The sequence below is a fragment of the Leopardus geoffroyi genome, chromosome C3 (genome assembly GCF_018350155.1).
Source record: "Leopardus geoffroyi isolate Oge1 chromosome C3, O.geoffroyi_Oge1_pat1.0, whole genome shotgun sequence".
NCBI lineage: Eukaryota > Metazoa > Chordata > Mammalia > Carnivora > Felidae > Leopardus > Leopardus geoffroyi.
Genome location: NC_059338.1, coordinates 145,468,759 through 145,491,004, shown reverse-complemented (window position 1 = coordinate 145,491,004; position 22,246 = coordinate 145,468,759). Strand labels below are relative to the sequence as shown.

Below are 22,246 nucleotides of genomic sequence, written 5' to 3'. Positions count from 1 at the left end.
ATGATATTTCGACTGTTTTTTATTTACAGTTTCTATCCTTCCTTGAAAGGTACAAAAGTTTTCCAACAAAACAAAAGAACCCCTGGAACTTTACATTTCCTTTCAACAACCAAGCATTGTCCTCCAGCCAGCTACTAGAACCTTATGTTAACCCCAGGAGAAAATCTTTAAAATTCAAAGTGAAGAAAAGGGAGTTTTACCCAACAGAAATTGATCCTCTATTAAAACTTCAGGAAGGGCTACATTATCTAAAGCCATTCTAGAATTTTATTCATATATTCTGTGGAGTTCACATATCTTTTTCTTACAGCAAACATCACACTGTAGGCCACAAAAAGCTGCAGTACTATTGTTTAATTAGCAGCAAAGTAATATTTTATATCTGGGTAACTGGACAATAAATAGCCTGCTTCTTTGGATGTGGATGTTTAAAATGTATCAGTGCAGCTTCATAATGTGATTGCTATTTTACAGAGCTTATACACACACAAAAAATACGATCTTTGTCTATATTTTATACAAATACAACAGTAGTTTGTGAATACATTTTAAGTACACGATATACATGATAAGCCACTTGATTTCCCCATATCACAGAATAGCGATTTTTAAATGCAAGAAAAATATACAAAAATTCAGCCTGGAATGCAGATTCTTCTGGTCTATTCTGACTCACACCTTTATCATTAGAACATCTTGAGAGTACTAGTCCAAACACTTTCTCGTCAGCTAAAAGTACAATTTCAGCAGTCCAGCTTATGCTCAGGCATGATGCAATCCATTTCCTAGTGGATTCCCAGTTTTTGTTAAATTCAAAGGGCTGTTAGTAACCTACAGCATGTTCTTCACTCCACACCGTATTACGAAGCCCACTTTTCACTTTGAGTAATAGTCACCTCGCAGACAAAAGCTGGGTTTGTTCCGGTAACATTTGCACGTCCCAGATTTCCTTTTGCAAGTGCACGCGAATACATTGTGGTGGGTGCTGTAAAAGTCTGTTCATGACAAACTGAGTCACAGTATAAAAATATATTGTACACCTTTACGCCTAATGGAGTCCTCTTGTTTTCCTATGGATACAAAAATATGACTGAACGAGACAGAGAAGTTTGTAGCACCATGAAGAGTTGTATCCCAAGTTCCATTAGCAGCATGACCCAACATAATACCGAAGGAGTGTTTCTGAGAAGATAAACATTCATTCTGGTTCGTCTGTACCACTGAAGCTTATACAAGGAAGTGTTTCATACATTAGCAATGGTTCTTGTCATTTCTAGAGCTAGAGCACTTATCAAAAGACACTGCCTTTCCATCCTCAGAGGGCTGATAATGTAGAAGGGCCTAAGGGGGATGAGGGCCTACGTGTGCCTTTACCACTGCTGGTGGCATGGGTCTGCTCTACGTGATCGAAAGGGCGCCCTGGAGGGTTCTTAGCACAAAACTACACAACACGACTCGCGTGGATCTAGGTGATCACAGCAAGACTATCTGTGGTGTAGGCATGGCTGCTGACACCCTGTGAGAAAAAGAAGACAGAGTCAACCGAGGCACTACTCGTCAGAGACAACAGTCTGCCATTGCTAATGACGAATGCTCGCCATTTAGAAGATCTCCTCCAATGTCACGTGGATCTCAGTAGGCTAGAAGCAACTTGGGTGAACTGGTATTCTTTAATTTACATACTGGGAAGACAGTGTGTTTTGAGACACGTAAACCTTGTAAAAAAATAAACCATTGTAAAACCTTATGAAAAGACACACACTGATTCTGTGCAATATAGCAAATTGATAAGAAAACACTGTAAAAATGTACCTGTTTAAAATACCATCTACCATTTTTGAACACAAAGCATTATATATCAAAGGCCTACATATATATCATCTAATGGCACTTGAAACAAATTATAATAAGTCTTAAAATAAAAGGCATAACCTATAAGAAAGTTTCTGTAAAGGTTTAGATTCGTTTTGAAAGTGCTATATCTTGTAATATGTGTAGTATAGAGGTTGACCAAGCTCTATTTTTTAAAAAAAAAAAATATTGGCCTATATACGTGTATTGCTTACTAGATGAACGATCCTGAATTATGTACTCTTTTAACATTCATTATTAGCTTAATAAAGCAGTCAGCTCTGGCTCATGTTTCAGTCAGTATATGGTTTTTAAAAACCGCTACTGTCCCAATTAACACAATATATCACTATATTCCACAAATGACTAATAAAGCACAAGCAACAAATAGGCAGAAATACACAGCTTGGAAGAAACACGAAATGAAATGAAAAAGTTGCACAAAGAGTGATGTGTGATCAGCCAGGACGACCGGAGTTTTGCAAACTGCACTCGGTAATAGGAGTTTAAAATGTGAATTGTAACAGTGACCACTTTACTATGAAGATGATATTTGCATACATCAGTGGATAATATTGCTTACGGTGCCAAGACCCTTCCGCACTCGTGCTTTTGTGTCTGCGGATCGAATCTGTACACACGTGTGGAAGTTCAAACTGAATGAGGTTCAATATCTTGTCTGAGGTCCAAATTCTAAGAAACTGAATTATTTTTACGTTTTTACTTAATCCCTTTTTTTTGTTTTTTTCTTTTTTTAAACCAAGCAAAGGCACTACTAGAAATTTCAAGGATGAGGCTTCTGGCCATGGGGAGAGTGAAAAACAGCATTGGCAATCATTATTTTTAACACATCCAGGTGATGGAAAAACACATGTCCACTTTTCTTTTTCTAGGAAAAAAGAGCCAGTTCTGTGTTGCATCCTTGTTAGACCATTGTGCAATTAAAGTAAATGAGGCTGCCTCGTGTTTAACAGAAATTCTCTCCAAAAGGGTCTGGTGACCAGTAGAGTCAATGTGAGAAACAAAAGAGCTGAAAGTCCCTCTTCCTCGGAAGCGTTATTTCAAGTCTGTGAGGCAGCAACAGGCAGAGAGGGGTGTTCACGTGAATATTAAGACTCTACAATTCTAACCCAGGTGCCCTGAAAGAAATGCCTCTGTGTATCTGAATTCCGTGCAGGGCGAGAATTAGGCTAAAAAGATATACACGCATATGGTGCCATTCCCCATTTCCAAAATGCTTTGCTGCATAAATCCTGGTACTCCCTTTTTAATCGTTTATGAGCAGTGAAATACAGCCTACCAAGGCCAGCGTCTCAGGTCATTAATTTGACTTCTCCTGAAGCAAATTTTAGACAAAGTAGTGCTTCCACACTTGTATTTGTGACGTTTACTTAAAAATAGGTTTTCTATTTATTTGTGCTCTGTCACCAATTTCTTTTTCCTTTTTTTTTTAATGGTGATTAAAGCAATATTGAACACTAATCATTCAACTAATGATTTAAGTAAGCAATCTGTTTCATAGAAACTAAAGGAAGCAGTAATAAAGCAGAGCTAAAAGCCTACTTTCAGAGCAAATAGTCTCCTAATCAAAAGCTTAGGAGCAGTTTGAAAAAAATTTTAAATGTATTTCCTTATTAACATATATAATTTTAATGCCTTTGGAACACACTTTTTATAAAATGTAATTTTTTAATAATAAAATTTAAATACATAAGTATAAAAACTACTGCTCCTAGAATTTAAAAAAAAAAATAGGAGCATGATAAAGTATCAGGAGCCAAAGCTCCTTTAAGAGAGCAACTCTGGTTCTATGAAGTGCGATATATGTGTGTGTGTATAATATATATAGTGAAACCCCCCCTTTACATTATTACAATTTACATTTTTCCACAAATTATACTACTCCCAAATATTTTAAATAATGTATTATATTCCGTAATCTGCACTCATGTTTAGAAATTCTGGGTAAACATCGCAATCTGCAGTGATAATCGGCCCTGTGAATGAAAAAAAGAAGCTTCCGTACAGGGCTAATGAGTACTCAGAAATATTTTTCTTCTCTTTTTCTTTCTTTTTTTTTTTTTTTCAAGAGATATACACTCTTCTATAAACCTTCCCCCTCCTACCCACCCCAACAGACAGGGTCCCCAAATAAGGTGTTAGCAAGTGCTTAATAGATATGTTTCTTAGGCAGATGTCCCAGCTAACACTTAGAAGAATATAATGTGACCTTCAGAAGGATGCTGGTGGTTGTCTACTAGGAGGAAAGCCCATAAGAACTGCTGCGTCCAGGGAACACACTCTTCTCGATCGTCGCTTTCACGTTAAGTAAGAGTGACGTAAGCGATATGCTTTGACTTTACGCTTCAAGAGGCTAGTTTCCAACCCTGGCAACAAGGGACATGATCCCTAGACAGGTTCCCGAGCCGAACCAAGTGCTTTACGTCACACATCTGCCTTCTTAGCAGTCTATCTATCACGCCATCCAAGAAGAGACGGTCCGCTCTGGGATAAACACACCTAACACCTGTGTTCCACAATGGCTCTCGATTCTGGGCTAACTGTGGACCGACATTTTAAAATAGAACTGCTGACTGCACTTGACCCCACCCTTTGGCCACGAAAGGCGGAAAGGATTAAGGAGCCCAGAGATCGATCCATACACTGACTCTGAAGAGTCCCATGCCGTAACGTGACTAGCACTATTCAATCGGAAAGAGAGCAACTTTGAAAGGTGGCAAAAAATATCCTGTGTACTGATTTAAGGCCAACTACTGAGTAACATGGAATGCTGTGTCACCTTCCCAGGAGTCTTTTTTTTGCTATAAATACTGGTGCTTTGTGTTTAGGTTTCGTTTTCCTTACATGTGCATAATAAAGACAGCAAAATATCTGAGCCAGACAATAGCAAAGTCTTCAAAATATACTGACCTGAAATTATGGTATAGCTAAAGAAACATCTATCATCTCCCCAAACTGGATTCTTAATTCATTTGAAACATTTGCTTATGAATCCATTTAGAGACTAGTAAAAATTTAAAAACTCTCAGGTTATTCACATACATTTTAGAAAATTTACATCCTATTGCAAAACTCTTTAACGAGCCAAATGTCAAAAGGCAGAGCCATGGTTATTGGACAGAACTGGACATTTTGAGATCTAAAAGTAATTTGAACGTGGGACTCGTAAGACTTTACCGCTACTGATAATAATGGCTTCCCTAGAGGAAAAACCATCTTAAAACAGGACAATTGGCAGTGAGCGTGGACAAAATACCCAGGTAAACAGAACTGAACGCAAACGGTTCCGAAGCTCGCTTATAAAAGCTTGTTTCTATGTCATACTGGCTTAATGAAAATCGGTACTGTACAAAAGCAGAAATGTTTATGCTGTTTTAACGTAGGCACTAAAATACAAACGGTCACCTAAGGCAGGGCTACACACAGATGTCTGCGTTCGGTCCACGTCGTGGACTCCTACTGGAAAGCCTGATGGAAACGCGGGAGCGTGGTGCTCGTGCTAAAGCTGCTCGTGAACGCTGCGGACAGTGAGTGCAGGGAGCCGAGACCTATCGTGTTTGCGGGATCCTGAAGATCCTGGGTCTGGGGGGGCAGCTGAGACACAGAAGAATGCGCTTCCTCTTGGGAATAGCTCATTCCGAGGCTCCCCACCGACAGAGGATTATAGGGAGGGCCGTTTAAGGGTATGAAATTAAACAGCTGGGAAAAATCCAAGGCTGGTGTGTTTAGGGGGTCGCTGATGGAAATCGAGCTTTTTGACAGGGACAGGTCCCCTGCGCCATCATCTAGGGAGCCGATCTGAGGATCCAGCCCCAGTTTAGATGATGATGCCTGGGACTCCTGGGATGAGGCGGGCACGCCGCCTTGCAGCTCCATCACGTAACTCTCAATTTCCCCCTTTAGTGGCTGTTCTTTTTCAGGAATCGAAATCGCGTATGAGGTAGAACCGAAGGGGTATTTGAAAGAAAGGTGGTGAGAAGGGTGGACAGCGTCCATATCTATCGGGCACGTCATTCCCAAAGGTAAAGTTGTGATCATCTGGTGGGCGGGTCCCGAGCTCTGCATGGACTGAAACGGAGTGTTGTAGAGGTTTAACTGCAAAGTGTTTGTGAATGGCTTTGACAACAGTTCACTGGAAGGTAAGGACATCACCGGAAGGAGCTCGTCTTTGATAGGCACGGAGACGTTGCAGGTGAATGGATCGAGAAAGTCCACCGGTTCCGTCTTGACCTTCAGAAGTTCCTGGTTGTGACTCTTCTTCATGTGGCGAGTCAGGTGATCCTTCCGCCCAAATCTCTGTGCACAGTACTGACAGAGGAAGTCCTTTCTTCCAGTGTGCACCACCATGTGTCTCCGGACGTCCTTCCGGGTGTAGAAGCGGCGGTCGCAGTGCTCACACTGGTGCTTCTTCTCCTTGACCCCGCCGGACGACTTGCCCGCGTGAGACTTGAGGTGCTCAAGCAGCACTCCTGTGCTTTCGAACGTCTGCAGGCAGACCTTGCAGGTGAGGTCACCGCTGGTGGCGGCGTGCAGGGCCAGGTGACGTTTGAAGCCGAGCTTGGTGTTGTAGTTCTTGCCACACTCTTCACACTTAAACGTCTCTTTGTTAGGGTCGTGCGTGTGCAGGTGGTTCTTCAGGTGGTCTTTCCGGTGGAACATTTTCTCACAATAATTACACTTGTGGGTTTTCTCAGGAGAATGAGTGGCCATGTGCCTTTGAACACAGACATATTCTGTAAGTACCACGACACAAGTGCGACGGACTCACTTTTCAAACGGAAGCTACGCTACTACGCTATGCCAGAAACTCCCTGATTACGGACGCGTCTTAACTTAGCATGCGCCACAAGGACAGTCACTACCCCTCGGCTCTGCAGGACTCGAGCCGTTCAAGTTGCCACGTTAGTTTCTGCCGGCCTCTAGCTACGACTACGAAAGCCAGTGAGCGAGCCTGAACATACTCACGTAAAACGTCCGTACCCTTTTCTGGCAATTTCTTTGTACGCACGGAAATTCTACTCTCATTAAGCATTGCATTTACAAAAAAATCCAAAGACACTAACACGTAAAAGTATGTGGCTCAGAACGCTAAAACTAGCCCACGTCTAATCTACGTAACATTTCCTCTCTGCAAAGCGGCTAAAGAATGTGTATACAGATATATACGTTTACAATGGCTTCAAATGGCCAACATAATAGAAAATATAATCTGAAAGACAAATAGAGTTTAATACCTTTGTAATTTGTACTTAGAAACAAAGGCCTTGGTGCAGTCTTGTTGTATGCACTTGTAGGGCCTCTCTCCTGTGTGAGAGTAGGAGTGAACCTTTAATTTCTCAACACTGTTAAAGGCCTTGTCACACAGTTGGCAAGGGAAGTTTTTTCTTGGTTTGGTTTCACCACGCTTACGTTTCCCTGAAGGGACTTTCTGGGTATCTCTTACTTCTGACAAATCACCAGGAATGACAGTGGCCATCGCAGCCTAAAGCAGGCCTTCTTGTTGGACACTTGGGAACTGCCCAACTCCACTAAATGATTTAGCTTTAGGTGGCTTCTCAAGTTTCATGTGGTCGTAAAAGAAAGCAAAAAGGGACTGGAAAAAAAAAATAAGAAACAACTAGTTTGTAACTAAATTTAATTTTTAAAAATTTTACTTGCTATGTGATGCTTTTGAATTCAAAAAGGAACCATAAAATGGATTCAGCTGGTCTAATGTAATATCTGTAGGTTTCTTTATATTCGCAAAACACATCTTAACGCATTGCTCAGAATGAACAGTTCACGCACCCCCCTGAAATTCTACCTGACAAATGATCATACGTAGGGAAAGCAGTAGTGATTCCAGGAACTCTCAGGAAGCGTCAAAACGTGACACTAAAAGTGGCATCATTAAGCCTCAATTTTGACAAGGGATTAGACAACAGAAATCTAAGAGCATAAAAAGGTTTCTGCAAATATTTTTACCGTGGAAAAAACCCCTTTAGCCTGGGCAAGCCAACTCTGGGCAGACTCCGTGTTACAGAAAAACACAGATAAGCAACGGGAAACTCTTACAGGCACCCTGTGAGCCATTTAGTTCACGGAGGAAGTGCTTAATGCAGACACAGGAGGCCTGAGAGAGTTGAAGGCACCACCCAGGGTGGAGATTTGCTCTCTATTATCACACACAGAAGGATTTCCGAGTCAAGAGGAGAAATGACTTCTCTTCTTGAAATCAGAGTATCTGATGAAGTTATACTGAGGCGAGTGAGGATCACGGCTCCTGGTCACTCGGGGGGAAGAAAGATTGGGTTGAGGGACTTCTTCCTCGCCTTCTTGCACATCACAGAAGAGGATTCTGTTCATCGGGCACCCTGAGGTTAGTGGATGAGCCCGAGTCATCAGGCCTCTCCAAGAGTTGAGGGGCACCAGTCTTTGGCACACCTGTGACCCGTGGGTGGCACACCAGTGAGACTTTTGGCTTGGAGCACAATACCTGTGCGAGGACGCATCACTGTGGAGGTGTTTCGGGTAAAAGGTGTGTCAGAGCTTCGGTTCGTTATGGGTGCTGTGAGGAAGGATGAAGTGTACGTATTGCATGGCAAAGAGTAGGTCTACTTAAAAAACTTTTTTAAACTGATTGAAAACTTTGAAAATTCACGGACAAGAGACAGTGAGTATTACCAACTGTATTTCTCAGAGTAAGGAACCAAGTCCCCAAAGATCCACCTGATATAAAAAGAGTTAAAGGATTCCTCCAGGTTCCTGGGTGCCAGTCTAACAACTCACTTCTAAGGGGCACAGAAATGATGAGACCTACAACCTCTTTTAAAAAATACCTGCTTTTTAAAGTGAAAACTGAACGTCGCTAAATGACTGTTATCAAGTACTGCTCACTTGGACTTCTCATGCTATGATGTATTTCAAAAAACAACGAAAGCCCGTTTCTTTACACCCCTTGGGTTTTGCCATCAGACTCATTTGCCCTTATGGGCTGGATGTGGCATACGGACTCCTGCCGTGTCCAGTTATATTTGGGCAGGGGCTCTAGACTGAATCTAATTTCTGTGAAACGAAGTGCATATTGGACTAGATCCCACTGTATTTGAAGGGGGAGGCTGTCCCTAAACAGGCAAAACAGGGCAATTCACTCATTGGCTAAAAAGTAAAGCCTGGGGGTAAGTTAACCAGTGTGGGCTTCACGTATACTTTCTTCGTCAGCAGGAAGACACAAGCAAGGCCTTCCTTCAAGCTGTGCAAACTGTCTGCATGCCTTCTGCTGTTTAAAAGTGACATTAACACAGTCAACACAGGTGACATTACTGATGCTACCACAATATGCTCTCCCCGTTTTAGAGTTTCCTAATCTCAGGGACTTGTTCTTTTCTGGTTATATCCTCATTCAAGAGACAGCTTCTCTCTCTCTCTCTCTCTCTCTCTCTCTCTCTCTCTCTCTCCCTCTCTCCCTCTCTCCCTCTCCCCCTCTCGCCCTCTCTCTCTCTTTCTGTCTCTCAGAAATATCTACACAGCTGTTTTGCTGTGACCAGCAATGACACTGTAAATTGGTAGAAAGCACTGCGCCAACGCAGGACAAGACAGCAATTCTGACCACCTCATTTCCTAACATCATGCTTCCATGCACTTATTTAGAGTACCGTGGGAAACAAGCTGATAAATGTTTCGACTGTAAAATCAACATGGAATGCTAAGTATCTGAGGCCCTGTTTGTAACTAATATCTGAAAATATTTCAAAGACTGGTCATATTTGTCACTGTTGTGTTTAGAGATCCAAGCATAAGGGGCAGAGAATTTCAGTTGAGAAAAAAATGGCAGCTTCTAATAATAATAAAAAACAAACAAAAAAAAAAAAACAAAAAAAAACCAGTATTAGAAGTACACCATGAAACAATATACAGACATGGATTATATTCAAGTTGGTGATACTCAATATGGAATAACAAGTGAATTTCATCATCTTTGGATGTACATACTGAGCAATGAAGAACTGGAGATTTCAAATATTACACGTTTCTAAGACCAGCTGAAGTTTTTTCATGGCTAATAATATCTTTTCATCTCAACATATTACAAAAGTCAAATTACTTACAGGTGCATTTAAAACGATAGGATAATACAAGGTTGTGGGTTCAACAAGGAATAAAAGCCCACCTTCATAATATGCATATCAATCTAATGCTTTAAAGAGACATGCACAGAATGGCAGTGATTCTTGTTCAGTGCCTACCTGGTGACAGGTGGAAAGAGCCTCAGACCTTGATCTCAGCCAGTCCCATTGACTCTTCGTGGAAGAGAGCGGAATCCAGTCCTTCCCATTTTGGCCAATCTATGAAACAAAAAATAAGAGTGGACTACACTCTAAATGGGACCGGCACGTAAGTGATAGAAAATAAAGAATGAGAAAATTGCAATTTCATGGCACATGCTTACATTCCATACTCTGCTGGTAAGTCATGCATTAATTTTCACCAGTTGCAAATTTGTATTAGTTCTAAGCACGTTTACATGACCAAATAAATGCAGAAACAAAAAGTAAAGTAGTATTACCTACATAAATGGCATTGTGTGATGCTGAATGACTCCCCACTTCTTTCCCAAATTCAATTTAATTTTTTAAGTCTAACTTGCCTACTGAGAGAAATGGATGTTAGAGTCGCTCTTTGTAAACCAAACCGATCAGCATTTCGTTGAGCTTAATAATAGTACGGAGGAGACGAACTCAGTGCGTCTGGAACCTCACCACAGGACAGCAGACTCCTGAAGCCAGCACCTTGTGTGCCCACAGTGCACACACTTACGGGCTTCTCGGAGCTACACTTCGGTCACCTGCAACACCTGCCAGTTTATTTCTCGGAATGCTGCGCAGGATGGCTGAAATGTAGCGATAACTCTGTGCTCTTTGGATTTCAAAAGCATGCAAGGGAAGTTATACACAGGTGTGCTGCGGAGGCATCAGGAACGGAGCGTCGCTGGGTTTTAAAAGGTCACTGTCGAAAGATCTTCAAAGTATCTTTACAAAATGCCTATTAGCATGATCTTCAGTAAACTGAGGACATGCGCAGGAAACAAATCTGTTAATAATTCTCGATGGTACAAGTAAATGCGAAAAGAATGGTCAAGAGGCGGAGAAAAAACTAGGATTCTCTACTGGAGCGACTACAGGGCACAGAGAGATTAATAAACTCTGAATATTTTAAAGGCGAATGTTCAGAAATCGTGACTGTAAGAACACGAGAGGGGTAACAGAAATCAAGTAGTTAAAATATAGTAGTGAAAGGATTCCCTAATGACAAGTTAAGTGAAAATAATTTTACTTAACGTTCCAAACACAAATCTAAGTAATTTCCCCTGAAATCAAATTGTCGTACTTTTAAAAATTTGTTGTGTAAATAAAATATTTACTAGAGGACATTCAAGCATCATTACAAGACTACTAAAAGTACATTTGAAAGCAGCATTATTCTCATAGTTTAAAAAATAAGAAAAATAAAAATTGTGACTAATAAAAGATATTTAAAAAGTTAAAGCGAAAGCTCCATTCTTTTGGAAAGCACAGGACATGCATAAATGGAAGAACTGAATTCTGCACATCAAAATTGCAAAATAATAAAATTAAATACTTGTAAATACTTACTTGCCCAGGGCACATACTGAGGTTTTGGTAGGGTAGTTAAGCACATGAAAGCCTGTTTTGTATATTATGTTATTTCAATAATATAAATACCTTACAAGTGCAGAGTGTTTTCATCTCTATGATCTCCCTGGGACTCAGTGGACCTGAGAGGTGGATTTATCATCACTGCCATTTTAGGGGGAGAGGCCCAAAGAAGCGGAATATCCTGACAGCACCTATGTGGTCAAGAGGTGGCAGAAGCCCTAAAATTCCTTTTTCGCTCTTATAGGCCTGCGTTCTAGGAGGAGGACGGGTCGGCAAATGAGTTTGCAAGTGGATAAATCCTGTGGTGCCACTTAAAAGACAAGACCAGGGAACAGTGCCGTTCCCCCGATCGGAGCTGCCAGTACGATACCCCCCCACCGAGGCAACAAATACAAGACTTTGCTTCTTTTAATAAAGGCAGTTTGCGAAGTAAATTTTAAGTAATTGCAGCAACGGTTCAAATAACAACAGCATACCTATCTGGGTGGATGGTGGTTTGGGTAGGAAAAAAGTGTGAAAACCAAAGTGGACCGGTAAACAATACATTCATGTAGTTTTCCTGACCAGGAGAAATTTCGCTGCATTTCAAGTAGATGCATACAAATTTCACGGATGCTTACTCTTCAATGTCATTTATAATAAAAATCCTTTAGAGTTGAAGTATTTCAATAGTTTAAAATCTGAATCTTGATGTGAAATATTTACTATTTCAAAACATTACGTATTTTACAGTCTGAAATAAAATCATAAAGCCATCATTTTCATTCATTCTATCACAAAACATAATTCTAAAGTCACAGTTAATTTCCTTAAATTCAGTCTATTTTGGGCTGTTATGAATGACCAAATAATTTCAAAGGGCTGCTAGTTACTTCCTCAGACAAAGGAAACCAGCAGCTGGTTAGACTTCATTATTATTGAGCTTGATAAACTAAGCATTAAAAAATATACATTTTTTCGCATTTATGTAACCCTAACTAAAACGTCAGCTCAAGTTACTTCTGGGTTCTTTTTTACGGGAACAGGAACAACTTTTAAAAAGTATCGTAACTACCGTTCTGAAAAGTCTGCAACAAAATGTGTACTCCTATCTTTCTTTTTTGTGCGTCAAAGAGCGGTTACCATGTTCTTCAGAGGATTACCATTCTCCTTTGCCTTGATCTAAGAATTGGGAAGCCAGGTAGAAAATGTACATCTACCCGTTTCAAATAGAAACTAACACCTCAGAATGCCCTTCCAGTGTTTGCTGGTGTTAAGAACGCACGTTTTTTTCCTAGGGCAACTTGCACACATAAAAACAGCGTACACACACATGTTCATCTTCCTATGTTTTACATTCTAAAACAGTGACTCACACGGAAACATAACAAGCAAAAATGAATCATACGTCAGAGGGTCTACTAAAACAAATTCCTCTGGGGACGCCGGCCTAAGAACAGCCCTGTACTGAAACTTTCTGTGCTTTTAAATTCCACAGTTCTGATTGTCATTTGTCTAACAGCTGTGAATTTTTACAACACTTACCTGCATCAATACTTCTTTCGTATTTAAGTTAAAGGTCAAACATGTACTTTGATAGTTAAGGGCAAATGCCATCGATAATCAAAGCTGTGTTTATTCTCCCATGTGTTAATCATAAAACACCATTAGTAAACAATGCAGAAAACGTCAACATTTGCTTCAAACATGTTTTTCATATAGATAGGTAGCTTGCAAAAGGAAACTTACCAATAGTTAATACTTTAACTGACAAGTACAAAACACAACAGAACTTTGAATAATGTGGAAGAAATTAACAAGATCACATAACCGAGGACCAATTTTGAAGTAAGGGCGATGGCATACTCAGAACGCTTTTTTGATTGTGAATGTAATGTGGAAATTTTTACGGCATTCAATTTCTGTAAGTCTGTAAAATCTCTTATTGATGAATAATAAAAGGAAAAATATTATCTTGCAACTACAAAGACCTAAGCCTATTAAAAATAGATGGTGGGGCAGGAGCTGTGTCAGTGTTATTTATTGCTGTTTCTCATAAAAGTAAACATTTTTTTGAATGAATGAAAATAATTAAAGCAGGGCACGTGCCTTCCAGCGTCAAAACGGACTTACAGGCTTGCTCGATCACCGGAACAGACATAGGACGGAATATACGTTATCTATGTTCAAGTAAAAAATTATATAGTACAGTTACAATGTGGTCCAATAAACTAAATAAGCCACTAGAAAGGGAGACACGGCCAAGAGCTGGGATGGCACCTGACCCGCCCGAGTTGTGAGCAAATAACAAGCCTCATACTCAAAATACTTAAAATTACTGTACTTATTTTCCCGGAGAAATCATAGTTAACTAAAATAGTAAAAATAAGACTGCCTGTTTTGAATAATGGTACTTGATGTTTTCAACTTTGGAGCAATCCATTAAAATGTAGTTCTAACACAACCCTTTTGAAACTTACCATAAAATTTAGCTTTACTGATAGGTAGAGGGCCTTATATTTAAAAATCAAATACCAGAAGCCAACAGAGAAGTGAAGGGAAAAAGCAGACCTATTTGTTTTTAAGGACCAACGGGAAAAACTCAACCAATTCCAAAGTGGAACCAACACACTCCAACATCGGTTCTCTCTCTGTACAATTAGGATGTTCCTTTTTGGGCCACCTTGAACCCAGGTATGGCTGTTTATTACATTTTCTAGAGTATCCAGCGAGGAGGAACAGACAATGTGATGAAGATGGAACATCCAAGTAAATTTTATCTTCCAATTCTGAAATGTTTTCATTGGTTATTGATTTTATAGAACATAAATGTCATGTTAAAATTTTTTTCTTCTCTTTTAAAAGCTCTCTTTTAATGATCCATAACTTAGAAGTTAGCATTTCATCTCAACTAGTATGTGGAGGGTTCTTCCCCCGAGACTGTATATTCTCATCCAAATAAAAAACTAATGGGGCGCCTGGGTGACTCATAATGATCCATAACTTAGAAGTTAGCATTTCATCTCAACTAGTATGTGGAGGGTTCTTCCCCCGAGACTGTATATTCTCATCCAAATAAAAAACTAATGGGGCGCCTGGGTGACTCAGTCAGTTGAGCGTCTGACTTCGGCTCAGGTCATGATCTCACGGCTCGTGGGTTCGAGCCCCGCATCGGGCTCTGTGCTGACAGCTCAGAGCCTGGAGCCTGCTTTGGATTCTGTGTCTCCTTGTCTCTGCCTCTCCCCTCTTTCTCTCATTGTCCCTTTCTCTCTCAAATATAAATACACATTAAAAAAAAAAAAAAGAACCTGCTTAAAAAAAAGCAAATAAAAAAAATACACAAGGGTGCTATACCAGGTATTTCCATTTTCTTCACAAAGGGCAATTTTAGTCAGTATTTGCAAACAGGAAATGAGAGGGCAATTGCGCACAAGGGAATCAATGGTGCCTGAGAAAGAGCGAAGAATCGCAATTGCATCTGAATGCAAAGATTGCTTAATCAAAACTTTAACTGTTCTTAGAGGTTTTCCTGGCTTTGTTTTTTTTGGCATGAAACATTTCCAGAATATCGGTGCTCTGGCTAGGTATAAAGTAGGTAGGTAACTCACAGGTCCGCTCCTTTGGAAAACTGCCTATCTCCTGAACTGTGAGGGGTTGTTGTTTTCATTCTTATGTTCCTGGGGCTACAACAAAAATGCTTGATATCAACTCTAAAAATGTTGACACTGATGGGCCCCCGACCTTTGGAGAACATGCCTCCATTCATTTATGGCTGCCTGCCTGACACTACTCAATTACAAACAGCATCCTCCGGGTTTTGGGTCTGAACTCTCCAAGCACTCGTACTGCATATGCCTAAAATGCCAACGGGAAGGCAGAGACAGTGCACATGAAAACACATGTGATGAGAAAGGAAAAGTTTTTTGTAGTTACAAAAGCTCATGCAGAGAATTAGTTTGAGGCCATCTCAAAGTAAAATGCACTTTAAAGACAGGCTTGTGCTATGGGATACAAAGAGGTATAAGTGTTAAGTGTGTGTGCAAAATCTTGAGCTGCACTAAACTGTATCAGGAAGATAGCCCACATCCAGGTAAGGCTCTTTGTGTGTCATGACTTCCTAAGTTATGCCCATGTGGCCGTCCAGACAGGACACAACCAGTCTGGAAACAGCCGCTTCTATATATTCCTATATAGTTGAGTAAATAATATCAGGTCTAGGCAGAATGGTCAGGTCAGGGTGGCCACTCCCTCCTCCACCTCCAGAGGGCAGGTGCACCGCCCCGGCCATGGCAATGAGAAGAGACTTGATAATTACATTCCTTGGCTGATTTTACTTGAGCGAGAACGAACTTCACAACTTTACCTCTCGGAGTTTAAGCCTGTGCCTGGTAAAGCTCTTCTTGGAATTACTTGCCTCTCCCCCGGGATCCTAAATTCATCTGCAGGGAGACTGTTACTTATCCTTGTACCCCCAGCACCTGGTCAGTGTTCTGGCATGTAGTAGATGTTCGATAAATATCTGTTGACCATAACCATAGTCCTGAGAAGGAATTTCAGGAATCAAAACGAGCAGGTAAACAAACGTGTTCTGATGTTTCTGAAATTTCACAGCAGCGTAAAGCAAGCTCAGAAGGCGGCTTGTAGAGCGAAGCTGTTAGTTTGTTCTGGCAGAGGAGTGGAAGGGAACCCAGGGGACCATCACAACCACCTGGGGGTCCCTCCTGTTTCGGTCAGGGGGCGCTGAAAGTCAGGGACACGTGGGCATGTGCTACTCAGAGGCCTGCAGGTGACCTGTCAGGCACTGCAGAGACATGCCTGGGTGGTGCTCAGTCGGCCTGCATTTTCAGAACATCTCTGCTTTCAAATGTTCTATTCCATACCTCCTTGAGCACACGCAACCGTGTCGATTACGATTTACCGTTTGGAAACAGCCCATGAAGTTTTATAGGAAAGAAAAAGGAACAGAGTGAAACTCAAATTCTTTAAAGAGGATGTTCTTCACGTGAAATTAAAATGTGACATTGAAATGACGTTGAAAATGTCAGAGAAAACGTCTGAGGGATTACCGACACAAGAGAAATCAAAACGGGAAAATCTACATAAATGTCGTTGGCTAAGGAAAAGTAATGGAAAACAGTTTTCTTTTTTTCTAGCCGCTAAAACAGTTTCAACAAAACCTAGTGGACAAAAAAACCCACAACCTGTAACACTAAAAAACTAGGAACATCTTCTCATATATCTTAAAAATGGACTGTACAAATATACAAATGACTCAAAACAGTATGCTAACTAGATTTTTAATGCTTACTCTTCACAGATACAGTGATTAGGAATTTCAGCCAGATTAATTTATGTACCTTTTACTTGACGACAAAGCTCTGTTCACGTATACTGTGGGACCTCGCCGGCTCCCAGCCTGCATCCTTCTTCCCCCCAGAGCTGGGTCCCTGCCTGCCCTCAGTGGAGCTCATGACCCCATTGGGCCCATCGTCTGGCTCTTGGCACGGCCATCTTTGTTCTTATCATTCTACCTCTCCTAGGGCCGAGGGTCCTGGCCTCTAAACCTCAATCCTGCATCAGAAGTCCTGCTGACAGACTTACCTGGTACCACATCCACGGGTGCCTGGATGTCCAAGTATCTCTACACCTCGACGCTGTGCCACTGAGCTGCACCTAGGGGCCGGGAGATCTAGATGCCTGGGTGTGTCCCCTTTCCAGCAAGGCTAGCAAACTGCTCTTGTCCCCCTGGGTCCCTTATCCTAGCATCTGCCCCATCCCAGCAAGCAGAGACAGCAGCCCTCCCCACCTGCCCGTAGTTAATCAGATCCCTTCCCGCAGACAGAAAGGAGATAGACTGGTAACGTGGGACAGTCTATCACTCCGAGCAAGATTCAGAGAAAGAGGAGCTGAAGAGTTCATCTGCAGGCTATTTGGGGAAGATGAACAAGTAAGCTTTTACAGCAGCGATGCAATTTGTGCACAAAGGGAGACTGCTCACTGCCAGTATTCCAATCCTTCCATCAGACTATAAGTATTAATAAAGTCCTGCTGAGCACAATACGTATTGATAGACCTTAAAATAGTAAGTGGCATGCTTATTATGTGGCATGCTTTTCAAAGCTTTTAATGTGACGTCTTAAATTATTTAAAAACTGAAATAATGGATCACTTTGAAAGCCATGCCATATAATGATAAAAGCCACCTACCTGAGGCCCTGCTCCAAACTCTACAAGGTAACCTTATTAATAGATCATCACAGAATGGAGCATTCTGGGTGCCAAATACGGCCAATGCAGCACCAAGAGGCAACCTAAAAAGAAAAGAAGAGTTAGTTTGAAATTCCAAAAGTCAGAACCAATCTGGTTAATGGCATATGAACCAAACTGGTTTTTATGCATTATCATATTTTTATACTTTATCGGAAAAGCTAGCTCAATTCCTGTTAGAGACAAATACGAAACAATTCATAGTACATTGATAAGCGAAAAGTAAGTAACTCAAAATACCTGGATTTATAGATTTCCCCCCAAATCACAAGTTCTCTAGATTGTTCATATTTTTACTCAAATATTCCCAGTTCACTGCCATTTCTCAAAATTGCCACTTACTTCCCTCATTTGTATTTCAAACACATCCACTATCTTCTCTATAAAATTTTCAGAAAAACTGTTTGGGGTTTTTCTAAACACCAGCTAATGGAGAAACGCTGCCCAGGAGTGTTTCCCTCAGGCCATGTGTTCACAGGCCAGGGTGCAAACCGGAAATGCCCCCAAGTAGAGACAGAGTAAGGAGACAGAGAACTGCTCAGCTCCTGCCTGTGTCCTTATGATGAGACTATTATTTGTCTGAAAGCGAATTCGCAGCTGGCAAGTCTGTCTTCAAGAACACACGAAGAGGCAGCAAGACGCATTCCGAAGTACTCGGGGATCTGGATGAGCCACAGCTTCGTTCTGTGGGTACAGGTGACGAAGGCCTACCACCAAAGGCGCTAACCGAGGCAGGAAAGGGATGCCAGGAGTCTCTTGCAGAAATCCTCGGCTTCGTTTCTCCAGACCAGAGAGTCGACGCTCAGTCATACGTGGCTGCCGCTGATTAAGACCAACAGCTGACACTGATGCAATAAATATTGCCAACAACTATTACATGCGGCATCGATCTGAAATTCCTGGGGATGCAAACAGGCACGGCCCCTGTTCGCAAGAGATCTGCGGCCACGGGAGAGATACCTGATGTCAAGGGAAGCGATAGGACTGTTAATTAAAACAAAAGCTGCCATAAGGCAGTATTACAGGGACGAATCAGCAGTGTATACGGTATAAACAAGTACCAGAGGGTCAGAAAAGGGAAAGAATACAGCTGAGTTTTGGTGACTGTGACCTTCCAGAAGGCACAATCAGGAGAGGGAGGGGGGAGGGAAGGGTGTGTGGGGGGCATGGCAGCTAGCCAGAAGAATTCCGAGATTGGAAGCCTGGCTTATTACATATTCTGAGGTGGTGCTCCGGCCGGAGTGTAGTATGGTTTACAGACACTGGTTTACAGATTCTAATGACAGAAGTGCACTAAACCCAAATGGCTGGGACATTGTACACTCACGTACCAAGGACGGCAAGTGGGGCAGTTATGAGACGCTGAGAACAAGTACTTGGGGAGGTGGGGTGGGGGGAGAAGAGAGGAAAAAGAAGGGAGAGAAGAAAGTATAGGGCGTGCTTGTGCAAATGAGACACAGCAGCTGGGTGCTGGAATAGTCTAAAGCAGAGAGCTGAGAACCAGCAAAAACAGGCATCTCCTAGAAGAACGCAGACAAGCCCTTGAGTGCCTGACCACAGTAACAAAGGAGGTAAGAAGAAGGCAGACCTAGTTGTGTAGCTGACTCTTGTAGAGACGGATTCAAACCGAGTTACTGATTAACTCGTGTCGGTGCCCAGAGGCCACCGCTTTTAAGACAAAACTAGGTAATTTAAAGACGTGATGGGCAGAGACAGAGCTTCAGATAGAAGGAAGGACAAGGTGGCAACCCCCACGAAAAGACAAAGCTACTCAGAATGTAGATTGCCGCTCCCACATTAAGACACCACCCCACAGCAAGAAAGACCGTGGGGGTGGAGTGGGAGGGAGGGGACGAGTGGGGCAGGAGGAGGAGGGAGAAGCACCCCTGGGGGGATTGCCAGTTGGGCAAGGAAATGACTTCCAGCAAAGGGAGGTTCTCTTCCAGAGAGCTTTGCACTGGAGGAGAAGAAAAGGGCTGGTACCTAAGGGGGGACTCAGGATGCCAGGTGGGACAGACCTGGGACAGCTTCTGTGCTGAGTGAGCATGAAGAGGCAGGGAAGAACATGGAGCAGATGGGAGCCTGAGAAAAGGGAGAGGTTTTCATCTTAGATGACAAGAGGAGCTGCTGCTGCTTCTTCTTTTTTTTAATGTTTATTTTTGAGAGAGAGACAGAGTGTGAGCAAGGGAGGGGCAGAGAGGGAGGGAGACACAGAATCCAAAGCAGGCTCCAGGCTCCGAGCTGTCAGCACAGAGCCTGATGCGGGGCTCGAACTCATGAACCACGAGATCATGACCTGAGCCCAAGTCAGACGCTTAACTGACTGAGCCACCCAGGCGCCCCGCATCCCTGATGCTTTTAAAAAAAAACGTAAAAAAAAAAAAACTTAAAAAAAAAAAAAGTTTGACGTAAGAACTAAGTTTCTTAGTAGCTGCTGGTGGGAGTGTAGACTGTTAAAATTTTCTGGACTACGTTGTGGAAATATGTCATCAAAGCCTTTTAAATGTTCATATATGCTGACCTCATGAATCATTTCTAAAAATGTAAGCAAAAAACAACAACAACGAGAAAGGTGACAAAGATTTAAGTGTAAGTATGTTCGAAGTATATTTTAAGAATAAAAATTGATAATGTGTAATAAAAGGGGTAAGGTGTATGTCTGTGTGACAGAATAACAATGTAGCCATTAAAAACCGTGCATCTAGAGAGTATTAAATCACATGGGGAAAACACTGATATGATGTATTTAAAAAGTAAGACAGAGAATACACTATGATTCCAATTTCGTGAAGTCTACACTTAAACACTTAGAACTATTCCCCCGTAATAACCTTAAATGTATCTAGGTTATTTTTAAAAATTATCAAGATACACACTTTATATTCTTCTGTATTTTACAAATGTCCTACTTTTATATTAAAAAAATATTTTACCAAAAAGAATGGTTTTCCAAATAACGGTGCTGGAAAAGTTTGCTGTCCATTAACAACAACAACAACAACAACTTGAATCCATACCTCACACTATATGTAATCTTAACTCCAAGTGGACCATAGACACCAATGTAAAACCTAAAACTATAAAAATTTTGGAGCAAAACAGACAAAAATCTTGTGATATTCAGTTACTCAGAAATTCCCTGGCTACAACATTGAAACCTCAACCTATAAAATAACATTGGTAAACTGGATTTCATCAAAATTTAAAACTGCTATTCAAAAGATAACGTTCAAAAAATGAGAGGACGAGCCACTAGAAGAAAGTCCTTGCAAAGCCTGGATCTGATAAAGACCTTGTACCTAGGATATACTAAGAACTTCCAAAACTCAACAATAAGAAAACAAACAAATTGAAAGATGGGAAAATATCTGAATAGACATTTCACCAATGAAGATGGCCAGTAAGCACATGAAGAGATGCTCCACATCATTGGTCCTTACAGAAACGCAAGTTAACATCACGTGAGACAGCGCCATCTACCCCACTAGGATGACTACGGTGAAAAGCACTGACCGTCTGACTGCATCGGGTACTGGTGAGGATGTAAAGCAAACGGAACTCGTGCCACTAGCAAGAAGGAAAAAACAATGAAATCTTTTTCAAAGTCTGGCAGTTTCTTAAAATGTTACGCATGTGTCTACCATATGACACGGCCATGTCACCACCTATGTATTTACCCAGGAGATACGAAAACCTGTATCTATACAAAGACTCGTACGTGGATATTCATACCAGCTTTATTTGTAATAGTAAAAAAAAAAAAAAAAAAAAAACCAGATACGACCCAAATGCCCATCAATATGGTGAGTGGATACGCAAGCTGAAGCAGATTCATGCAATGGACTACTAATCAGCAATAGACGGGAAGGAACTATTAATACACACAGTAACATGGAGGAAGCTGGAAATAATTATGCCGAATGAAAGAAGTCAGACAGAAAAAAGAGTATATATGAAATGATTCCATTTATATAAAAGTCTAGGAAATGCAAGCTAATCTGTAGTGACAGGAAGCAGTTCGGTGGTTATCCGGGGACAGGAGGGGGGCTTGGGAGGGACAGCTCGCCAAAGGACACGAGTAAACTTCTCACAATGATGGTTATGTTCACTACGTTGGTTGTGGTGAGGGTATCAGGGATGTGGACGTAGGTCACAACTTGGCAAATTATACACTTTAAATGTGTGCAGTTTATGAAGATATCAGTCATACCTCAATGAGCCAGAAAAAAAGCCCAAGTTTTCATGTTGAGAAAAAACAAATTACTGAGGATGACCAACAAATCTTCATGTGAATTCACTGAAGTTTGCAAAAAAACAAACAAAAAAACAACAACAAAAACCAAAAACCGAAAACCAAAAAACCCAAAGCACACCACTTTCTGTGAACTGATAAACTAAAATCCTTTGTAAGGGCAATGACTCAAAATGACTAGAATCTTCCCTTCCCATTCAGAGGGGGAAAAAAGAAAAAG

General features: G+C 41.3%; 1 protein-coding gene across 6 annotated transcripts in view; it reads right to left on the bottom strand.

Annotated features, from left to right (window-relative positions):
- Positions 1-339: 339 nt before the first annotated feature.
- Positions 340-22,246, bottom strand: part of PLAG1 (PLAG1 zinc finger) — a 50,355-nt gene continuing 28,448 nt past the window's right edge. The window contains exons 2-6 of one of the 6 annotated variants that reach the window (XM_045455202.1): positions 17,715-17,818; positions 17,109-17,180; positions 10,098-10,196; positions 7,107-7,465; positions 340-6,586 (exon numbers count right to left, since the gene is read on the bottom strand). In XM_045455202.1, coding sequence (XP_045311158.1) covers positions 5,329-6,586; positions 7,107-7,348 — 1,500 coding nt within the window. In that variant the 5' untranslated portion in view covers positions 7,349-7,465; positions 10,098-10,196; positions 17,109-17,180; positions 17,715-17,818 and the 3' untranslated portion in view covers positions 340-5,328. Of the gene's footprint in view, positions 6,587-7,106; positions 7,466-10,097; positions 10,197-17,108; positions 17,693-17,714; positions 17,819-22,246 lie in introns of those variants that run through there. The other 5 variants (XM_045455201.1, XM_045455203.1, XM_045455200.1 and 2 more) reach the window with 5 other exon arrangements.